Source organism: Benincasa hispida, chromosome 2 (genome assembly GCF_009727055.1).
Source record: "Benincasa hispida cultivar B227 chromosome 2, ASM972705v1, whole genome shotgun sequence".
In the NCBI taxonomy this organism is placed as follows: Eukaryota; Viridiplantae; Streptophyta; class Magnoliopsida; order Cucurbitales; family Cucurbitaceae; genus Benincasa; species Benincasa hispida.
Genome location: NC_052350.1, coordinates 14,865,983 through 14,876,306, shown reverse-complemented (window position 1 = coordinate 14,876,306; position 10,324 = coordinate 14,865,983). Strand labels below are relative to the sequence as shown.

Genomic DNA, 10,324 nt, shown 5'->3' with positions numbered 1-10,324 from the left:
GTGATCGAATGAGATGCATAAAAATAGGTACGGATAATACTACACGTAAATATAGCTCTTACTCAATGGGGGAAAGAGAAAGAGGGGAATCAAGGACAACACATTGGAATTTTTGAGTGTGCATAAAAAAGGGGAAAAGAATAGAAATTTGTTTGAAGAAAACAGAGAGAGAGTGCAGTTTTTGTGGGAAAGAAGAAGCATAAACTTTCCACCATTCATGCATATGTGTGTGTGTGTATATATATATATATAAATCTTGAAAGCTTCCAAGAGCTGTCTGGAATATCTTGTTCACAGGCATCCATACAAACTGCCTCTTGTTTATGACTGTCATTTGTTTTTATTCCAAATTTTTGAGTGGCCCCCTCTCTTTCTTTTTCTTTGATCTTCCTCAACATTCAAACAGGACCATCCTTGTACAATAATACAATTTTATAAGTACATACACAATATTTATACCATATTTTTCAATTCTTTCTCTCTCTCTCTTTATCTCAACAAAAAAAATATATATTTATATATACACAAAAGAACACATTCCAAACCAGCTTTCTTATTGCATCTCCCTCCTACAAAACAGCCTGTCAAACCTGAATTATTAACAGCAGGGATTATAATTTTATAGTCAGAACAGAAGGTGTTTGCTTTATTGTTTCTTCCTCAAACTAAAGCAAAGAAGACTACTGGGTTTTGTCCTTTCAAAGGAAAGCATTATAATTCATAAGGGAATTGGGGAATTGAATTTGTTTTGATGATCAACAAAGCATTGGTATGAAGAAGGCAGAAGAAGATGTTCAATGAGTCTCATAAGAAATTACTATCAACAAAATCCTGGCTGTTCTTTCTATATCAGGTCAATCAATCCTCATCATTTCTTTCTTCTGTTCTTACTTTTGTTGCAGAGTCTCTCTCTTTGATGATGGTTTTTTTGTTTTGTTTAAATTCTTTTTGGGGTTTTGAGAGACTTTTTTGGGTAATTCAACTTCTCTATATTGTTGGGATTGCTCAATATCAGTGATTTTATACACAATTTCTCTTGAAACTTTGAACCCAAAACAGTTTTCCCAATGGAAGTGCTTAATTCCAAGATAGAATAAAACTCTCTCTCTCCTCTCTGTCTCTCTCTGAATATGTTTTCTGTTTTCTTTCTCTTAACCTTTTTGAGAAATTCATCAAATAGATTTGAAATGTTTGATCTTATATGGGAAAGGACAATTTAAAGGGCTAGGAAGAAACAGGAGGAAGTGGACAGTTTGAAAGATCTACATGATCCCATTTTCTTTCTGCATTGTTTCTTCACTGTTTGATTATGCTTTTCCAAGATCAAGAAACCATAAGATCCTTCAAATTATTTATATATATATTATATCACTTTTCTTTTAGACCAGTCAGCCTAGTCTATACATATGTATAAATCTTCCAAGGGACCACTGAAATTGATGATGATATTATGAAGCAAAGTATCTGATGTATTTGAAGATGAGTCCCTCCCATCTATATTTATTTAGATTGGCTTTATAAATTTGACTTTTGGGTTAGTATAATTGGCCCCATTACAAGTTAAATCTATCTTTACAGAAGCATAAGATTGGAAATATTGAAAGTTTGAGCTGATTTCTCCTTGATGCATGCCTAAAATTTGCATTAGAGACAGTAGAAATTGGTCAAGTAGACTCTGTCTCCATCTACATCTAAGTGGCTGTACACAATTCACAACCACCCCACTTGTAGAAAGAGAAAGGAAAAGGCTTTTCTGTTTAATTTGTCAAAGATAACTTTTGTCTAAAATTTTTTCTTTGTGGGTTTTCAAGAATGTTTTTTGTCAAAGTGTGTGTGTTTGTTGTCCAACATTATTTTTGAAACTCCATTTTTGGTTTCAGGTATGGGAACAAGACTTGAACCCACTTTCAATCCTCTAGCTACCTCTGCTCATAGCAGCAGCAACACATTATTCACAATTCAAAGACTGAATGCTTGGCAACAACATTTTCAAGACTCAACAACAAGACTTCCCCCTAAATTGATCTATTCATCTTCTTCCATGACTGGTTCACTTGACAAGTTTCAAGAAGCAATTAACAAGATGCTGCAAAAGGGAGATGTCGACGCCATTCGTAAGACAATGCAGGACCATGAAAATGCCTTCAAGAACCAAGTAAGACACAACCTTTACCAAATTTCTCTTCCTGTTGATCAGGACAGTTTCATATAAGATTGGATTGAGTGAATATATGTTGTTTTGCAGGTAAAAGAACTCCATAGGCTGTACAGTGTACAGAAGATGTTAATGGAAGAGCTGAGGAAAGAAAGCAGGCAAAATGCATTATGGTGTCCAATGGCAATTAATTCAGGAATTAACCATTTGCAGTTCAAAAACCAAGAAAATCAAACAGCACAGACCATTGGAGGGGGGCTGATTTTCAATCTTCAAAGCTTGAGATCAGATGATCCAAGCAGTAGGGAGAGAAGTGGGAGCTGTTCTGGAGACAATATTAGAATAATGTCAAGAGGGTTTGATCTTGAAAGGCCTGCTGCAGAGGAGGACATGTCGACTGGAGTTAGCACGGTCGACGAGGACCAAGCCGGGCCGAGTACTACGATTGTCGGGAAAATAGATAGTAGCAAGATGAGTGTAGATGGGTGTGAAGATGAAGAGAGTGATGTTGAGCTTACTTTAAGTATTGGTGGTAGTTTAAGCAAGAAGAGATCAAAATCTTTTCCTCCACTTACTCAAAAGAAAAGAGAGATTGATTCATCTTTGTCATTCAAATCAGAAAGAGGAGATCAAGAATGCAGTGATCCAACAACTCCCATGAGCAGCTCAAGTTCAACATATGATCAAGAAACAAAAAGGCCACATTGGCTTTTCCAAAGTTTAAAGCTCAAGTAGAAGCTGATGACAACAAGTTTTGTGCATCAGATCACTTTCCAGACACAGGTTCATATTATTGTTAACACATTTTCTCCAATTGAGATTCTAATATTAGTTTGCACCTTCACTCTAATAAAATTGATGTTTGAGATAGATAATGCCCATTTTGAAGAGCATAAAATTGTTGTTTATGTACACTTCTCCATTTCTTTCTCCTCCAGTACTACCTATTTACCTACAATTAATTTTAACCTAATAAGATTAAGCCCAACAAAAGATGAAAACTGAAAACAGAGAACTCTGTAAGAAGCTGATGATGAGGAAAAGGGAAGCCAAGGCAGCTGCTTTGGTCACATTCACAGATACTAATCAATTGGGACAAAGAGAACAACAGAATTGTAGCAACATTGGAGTTGATGCAGTATAAAGTTTCTCTTTTATAATATACAATATATACAGTGTTTAATTTGTTAGTTTTCAAACTCTGTACTGTACCCTTTTATCTCTGTTTGCAGCTCTACTGGGTAGTTAGGATTTGAATGTGAAAGGAGAGTGAAGTGATGAAGTTTTGTGTACAACACAGTTTCAAGTGGAATCCAATTCCGATTGTTATGATCGAAATGAAATTGACAATCAAAGAATTAAAAAAGAAAAAAAAGATCATATTAGATAATAAGTGTCAATCAGAGTTTATATATATAGTACTTTTCTAAATCTTAGATCTAAAATCGTAAATGAAGGTCACGTACTTGATGATATGGGTGAGGAGATGGCAATACAAAGAGAAGTAGATGAAAGATGATATGATTATGCTTAAAGTTAATGCGATCACTACTCAACGTGCGTGCTGCTCCGTACGTAACCCATTTTGTCTTGTGGGATGTCATTGTCCCTGCCCACCTAAAGTTTTCTTTTTTTAATTTTTCTAACTCTTAACTACTTTTTATTAATTAATTCATTTATTATTAACTCCACAATCATTTTATTTTATGTTTTTAAATTATTAATCTTTTAAAGTTTTGATCAAATTTTTGTTAAATATTACTCTCGACATTTTATAAAGGTTTCAAAATTACTTTGAAGTAGATAAAATTTGGAATATAAAATGATGTGATGATGACTTATACAACAAAGATTAAGACCCAATATAATAAAATTTGGGATATGAAATGATGTGATGATAACTTATACAACACAGATTAAGACCCAATACCACCACACATGTTCTAAGCCTTAATTTTCATTCAATATTTTAACGAAGTTCAAGAATAATATTTTAGCATTTGGGAACAATATGGATATTTTTTAAGTAAACGACAAAATTCAAATATATTTTTTGTAGTGTAACTTAAAATTGATTGGGTTTATATCTTATTTTGGTAATTGTATATCTATTTTGACCATTGTATTTTTAAGTTTTTTAGTTTCTATAAAACGTTTTAACTTCGATGTCTTTTTAGAAAAGCTTATGTACTTTCGAAAACATACATTTTATTTTATGTAATTTATAATAGGATGTTGTAATTGAAAAATTAAAAATAAAACAAACAAATATATCAAAACAACTCTCTTTTTTTTTCCTTCTTCTTTTTTGGAAGAAAAACAATCAAGTTTCAGATATTTTGAAAATTTGAAAATAAAAACAATGTTATTTTTTATTATTATTTTATTATAATCATTCTCTTATTATTATTATTATTTTGTGTTAAATTTATTTTTATTTTTCATTATAATAATAATTAATATTTTGGGTAATCATTTTATTTTGTGTTTTTACATTATTGATCATTTAAAGTTTAGACCAAATTACAAAAATTAATCATAAAAAATAACTTTGATCTTTCAAAATTGCATAATTACTTTTCACATTTTATAAAGATTTTAAAATTACTTTTGAAGTAGATAAAATATGAAATGACTTGACGGTAGTTTATAGAACAGAGATTAAGACCCAATATCACAACATAGGTTTAATTTTCATTCAATATTTTAACGAATTTCTACTCTAATAATGATACACTTATAGAATGTGTCAAGGATAATATTTTAGCATTTGAAAGATATTTTTTAAATAGATGAAAAAATTCAAATGTATTTTTTGTAATATAGCCTAAAATTGATTGGGTTTAGATCTTATTGGTAAATGTTTTTATCTTTATCTAGTTTAATGTAATTTGTAACATGATGTTGTAATTGAAGAATAAAAAAATAAAATAAAACAAACAAGTATAATCCACTTTTAGATATTTTAAAAATAAAACTATTTAATTTTTTTATTATTTTATTATAATCCATGTCAATTATGATAACGAAAATTATAGATTAAATTTACTCAGAAAACTTTATAGATAAAATATTTTCTTATTACTATTATTATATAAAAAGAATGACGTGGCATTAACGTCAATTGTGACTTTGCTGACATGGTAAATAAATAATTTAATAGTAATTTTTTTTAAAAAAAAAAATGAAATTAAACCCTCGATGCATTATAATCCCTTAAGCCATATAAAAAAAGAAGGCAAAGAAAGAGAGGAGAAATCTGAAGACTTGTGAATTCTTCTCTGTTATTATACTTTTTCTTTTCATCTTTTATTATTACTTTCCTAAAAACACTAAAAACAAACCGACAAATCCTAAAACTTGTTTCAATGTATTATGTATTTGCTTTCATTTTCCATCCTCAAGATCTTTATCAAAACCTCCCCCCTTCTTTGTCCCCACAAGTATTTGCCTTCAATTTCTTCCATAATGTCAAGGAGAAAAAAAAAGGAGAGAGAACCAATCTGGCTATATGGGATCTGCAAATAGTGAGGCACCGATAAACATATGGATATTAAAATAGTGTTATTTGTGTAAATAAATTGACTCATTTTTCTTTATTTGAAAACAACCCAAAACATATCTTCTTTTTTAAAAAATATAATATGTATTATTTAATGTTATAATTAATTAATATTTGTTAATGTCTATTAATGAATTAAGTTTCATTATTTTTCTTCACTAATAGTATTAAAATTTAAATTTTTACTTTATAATTATTTTAAAATAATTAATAAACATTAATGTCAATAATTAAAAGTATTAAATAAAAAATAGAGGTTAAAAATAGAAATCTTAAAACCTAGCTAGAATAAAAAATTGAAATAAAACTCAAATCTCAAAATTAAAATGATTACATTACTAAAATTTAAAACAAACTAAAATCTTAAGAAAAATAGATATCATCACATATCAAGCTAGCCTTAATTTAGCATTTAAAAAAACATTAATAATCCTAAAAAAACTATCCTGTAAAAAAAGAATGAGATCTATATCATATAATGAAATAAAAAACCTGTTTCTTAAAACTTAAGGCTTAATTTTGACAAATTTTTGATATTTCACAATGGTGATTATGGAATGAGATATGATTATAATAAAAATGAAGTGAAATAATTAAGAAAGAAGGTAGAAGAAAACTCACGGGATGAGGTGAAGAAGAAAAAAGTGAAAGAATTAAGCTCCCATAAGGGCTTTTTGGGGATCGAGTTGGCCGCTACAGTAGCTAGAAGGAACAAAATTAAGCTCCATTCTTCCTTTCCACTCTTCTCCAGGTTTGAGTGTGATGTAATTCTCAATAGCAGCTGCTCCTACACATACCATTCGCTTGTAATCTTGGTTCCCAAAGTCTTCTATTGCCTTTGACTTCTTCTCCCATGGATTCCACACAACTATAAAAAAACCATATGTATTATATATATCCATTTTTAATATTAATTAGCTTAAATAATTTTGTTGATCAAATTTTAAAATGAAATCAATTACTCGCATCTAAAAGCCCATCTTTCCGGAGTTCAATAGTTTTCTTTCTCTCATGATCCAAAATTGCTATCTTTGTTGGGGTTAATACATACACCTTGTCCACCTATACAAAACAACCAAACACACATGAGGTTAAGGCAATATCGTGTATATATTCTCGATCAAGAAGTTAGAGAGATTAGCAAGATTCTAATGCCCATCCCAAATGTTAGGAACTAATTTTTTTTAAAAAAAAACTACACACCCTTTCTTTTTACGAAATAGATAAGAGAAACTCGGAGGTATACACATATATATCTTGACCAAGTTGACATATATTTAATATCCTCATCATAATCTAAGGCCAAACTAAACACACATGCGCTAATTATATGTCTATGAAAGAATTTATGATTAGTCTTTTTGAAGATTCTCAAAGTATTTGAAATTTTATTTTTGGAGATTTAAAAGCATTTTTCATAATTTTTAAATTTTTAATTGAAGTCTCATTTGGGTTTTTAAAAATGATATGTTTTCTCTCACTCTCTTTTTAAAAAAAATCTTAATAACATTTTTTTAAAAAAAAAATAATGAAAGCTAATTTATCTAGGTTTAGAACATGAATTTTGAAAGTATGGTTAGAAAGTGACAACAAAATAAGAAAACTCATACCATTTATAACTTAATTTCATTTTTAGAAACTAAAAAAAGAGGAAAAGAAGAAACTAAGCCTTTGTTTGATAACCTTTTATTTTTTATATTTTGGGTTTTCAAAAATTGTATTTATTTTATCTCAATTTTTTACCACAGTTTTCACAAGAGAGTTGAATTTTTAGAAATTTTTTTTTAAAAAAAATAAATTTTCAAAAACATTTTTTTTTTTTTTAAATTTTGAAAACCTGACTTAGTTTTTATAATGAAGCAAGAAATCTATAGAATTAACGGATTTTTATAGACTCAATTTTCAAAAAAATAAATAAATTAATTAATTAAATTAAATGACCATCAAAGTTAACTTAAACAAATTATCAAACTGTAAATTTGGGATAAACCCCTTATCCAAAAGTACTTTGGAGCAAATAGAGTGTTATAAAAACAAAATTGTTTCGAAATGTTTGATTAACTTCCATTGAAAATCACATAAACCCATATGAAACAAAATAAAATAGCATAACTATATAAGTAGTATTTCGTACTAATCTAGTCCCACATACACTAAATTTTATAAATAGTTTTATATGAAGAATAAGTTTAGGATAAACCCTAATTTTAAATGAGTTAATTTAAAAAACAAAAAATTAAAGATAAAAAATCAATTATGGTTATCAGAAAAACTCATCGTAATTTGGGATAAACCCTAATCCAAAAGTACTTTAGAGCAAATAAAGAGTGAGTAACCTAAATTTATAAATAAATAAATAAACAAAATTGTATAAAAATGTTTGATTAATTCTTTCATTCAAAATCATCACAACCCATTAGGAAATAAAAAAAATAAATGTCATGTAAAAGAATAAGTTGGTGAGTATATAATTTACCTCGGATTCAAATGTAATAGCATCGGCTTGTTCAGTAACACGCTCCTTTTCCCGCAAGTGATCAAGATAGTTGAGCGTCTCCACTCCCTCCACACGCACTTCACTGCCCACATTCCACAACACAGAAGTGAATATAAGCCTTCCAAACCCCCCAAAGCATTTCAACAAACACATTGTGAGCAAAAATTACGAAACCTTATATCCGAAACAAACAAATACGGATGATAAGCAAATGTAAACGAAAACGGCTTCCCATCAGGCCTTATGTTTCTAATACGCGACGTCAATCGTAATTCCCCTTCGTATCCCAATGCAACTCTATGACGAAATTCATATCTGAAAATTCAAATTTTGTTTCAGATATGATCAATCCAAAGAAAGAAAGAAGTTTAATTAATTAATTAGCTTAGTTAATTACTTGTGAGGCCAAGTCCAGCGATCTTGTTCATCGAGAATCAAATCGATAGAAGCGCTGCAAGGAGCGGCGGTGGGTAGAGGAGGAGGATCCAAATCGATTCTCCAGAATCTTGTTCTTACAAATCCATGCCGCTCGATCATTCCATTGTTCAGAAACTGTACAAAACCCTAACCCTAAGACCCCACAATTTTCTTACTTAATTAATTTTAATTTCATACACCTACTTGAGGAAAGCATATTGGAATTCCCCCGCGAATTGGCTTCGGAGGCGAAAACACAGCCTGCATCCAAATTTAAATATTAAATACATGTTCATATATAATTGAATTTATTAAATTAATTTATTTACCTTTGTGCTCACAAAAAGCAATTCCTCTCCCAATTTATTCTTCCAAGAAATCACCTGAGCTCCGTACAAAAACACCTAGCCAAAACGGTACTCATACAGAATGAATCACTACAAAAATAAACACAATTCACACATAAACAAACATTAAAATATCAATTTCATTTTCTTTTCTTTAATTTTAATTTCTTTTTTCTTTTTAATTATACGGCTACTTGATTAATATATATACAAGAAAAAGAATTAAAAGAAAAATCAGTCCGGCAGTCCGGCATTGGAAGGAAGGAATTTGATGGAATGAAGCTTTCGGAGAATTAATTATGGTAATGGCAGATTAATTAATCCAAACCAGAAAGATGAATACCTCAGCGGCACTGCGACGAGGACCACGAAGAATAACCTTCTCTAAACCATTACTGTCAGTGGTAAATTCGACGCTGCCTATCGGAGAGGCAGCAAGTGCGGCGGTTGCGGCGTTGGCTGCAGCGGTGGCGTCGGCGGTGGGGTTTGAGGAAGAAGAAGATGATGATTCACCAATCTCGGACTTCTTCTTCATCTATTATCCGTTGTATCAATTATGTGAATTTTTGCAGAGCAGTTTGTTATGATCTTTTTATTTCGTTCGATTCGTTTATCGAAATTCAATAACGAACTTCAGAGTAATGATCATTATTGTTCTCCAAAATAATGCAATTTATAAGCGAGAATCACTCTCACTCACAGGCTTTTCCGGTTTAAGAGCTATAATCCCATGCAAACAGGATCAACGCTATATTTGGGGCCTTGGTCAACATATTTTTATTCATTTAACTCACTTTTATTTTCTTTTTATATACATATTACATATATTCTTTTTTTTTAAAAAAAAAAACATCTTATCGATTTTATTGTGTTTAATTAGTATAATCTTCAAAATTTTATGATTTTGTTTAGAAAAAAAACTAAAATAATTAATAACAACTACTAAAAACTTGAAACAGCTCTCTGTTAAAATAACGACTAACAAACTTGAAACAATCCTGTTAAAATAACTACTAACAACTTGAAAGTGGATAAAATCGAATGGGCAAAAGGATTAACACGCTTTGTAGTTTGAATAACAAATAGTAAACGTAAGAAATCAATAGTAGCAGGGGAATTTCAAAAACAGAAAATTAAGGAAAATTATTTATCCAAAATAATATAATTTAAACTCAATTGATAGGAGCAAATACATGGTGATAGAAATCTTAATATTTTCTTTTTTTGCTATTTCCTATAAATTTAGACGGAAAGTAAAAAGTTACTCCTTTCAATTAATTGCAGATTAGAGGTTAGATTTTGTATAAATTAATCTTTTTAGTTAATTCAACCTGATTTAGATTTTT

The 10,324-nt window shown here is 29.8% G+C and overlaps 2 protein-coding genes across 2 annotated transcripts; one reads left to right on the top strand and one right to left on the bottom strand.

The window, feature by feature from the left end:
* The first annotated feature begins 313 nt into the window (after nucleotides 1-313).
* Nucleotides 314-3,086, top strand: LOC120070611. Its single transcript, XM_039022426.1, has 3 exons — nucleotides 314-853; nucleotides 1,881-2,155; nucleotides 2,246-3,086. The coding sequence occupies exons 2-3, from the start codon at nucleotides 1,883-1,885 to the stop codon at nucleotides 2,888-2,890; spliced, it is 918 nt and encodes a 305-aa protein (XP_038878354.1). The 5' UTR covers nucleotides 314-853; nucleotides 1,881-1,882; the 3' UTR covers nucleotides 2,891-3,086.
* A 3,284-nt stretch (nucleotides 3,087-6,370) lies between these two features.
* Nucleotides 6,371-9,513, bottom strand: LOC120071981 (putative glucose-6-phosphate 1-epimerase). Its single transcript, XM_039024411.1, has 8 exons — nucleotides 9,322-9,513; nucleotides 8,961-9,035; nucleotides 8,836-8,892; nucleotides 8,612-8,766; nucleotides 8,389-8,529; nucleotides 8,194-8,296; nucleotides 6,680-6,779; nucleotides 6,371-6,585 (listed from the first exon to the last, which is right to left on the bottom strand). Exons 1-8 carry the CDS (start codon nucleotides 9,511-9,513, stop codon nucleotides 6,371-6,373), a joined length of 1,038 nt encoding a protein of 345 aa, XP_038880339.1.
* Between the last annotated feature and the right edge of the window lie 811 nt (nucleotides 9,514-10,324).

What these genes read in the sequence shown, in the direction of transcription:
- LOC120071981 (XM_039024411.1), bottom strand. Translation starts at nt 9,513, where the DNA reads ATGAAGAAGAAGTCCGAGATTGGTGAATCATCATCTTCTTCTTCCTCA. An exon ending in CTCGTCGCAGTGCCGCTGAG is followed by an intron (nt 9,036 to 9,321) that starts GTATTCATCTTT and finishes CGTTTTGGCTAG; the next exon opens with GTGTTTTTGTACGGAGCTCA. An exon ending in TTCCAATATGCTTTCCTCAA is followed by an intron (nt 8,767 to 8,835) that starts GTAGGTGTATGA and finishes GGTTTTGTACAG; the next exon opens with TTTCTGAACAATGGAATGAT.
- LOC120070611 (XM_039022426.1), top strand. Translation starts at nt 1,883, where the DNA reads ATGGGAACAAGACTTGAACCCACTTTCAATCCTCTAGCTACCTCTGCT. An exon ending in AAAATGCCTTCAAGAACCAA is followed by an intron (nt 2,156 to 2,245) that starts GTAAGACACAAC and finishes GTTGTTTTGCAG; the next exon opens with GTAAAAGAACTCCATAGGCT.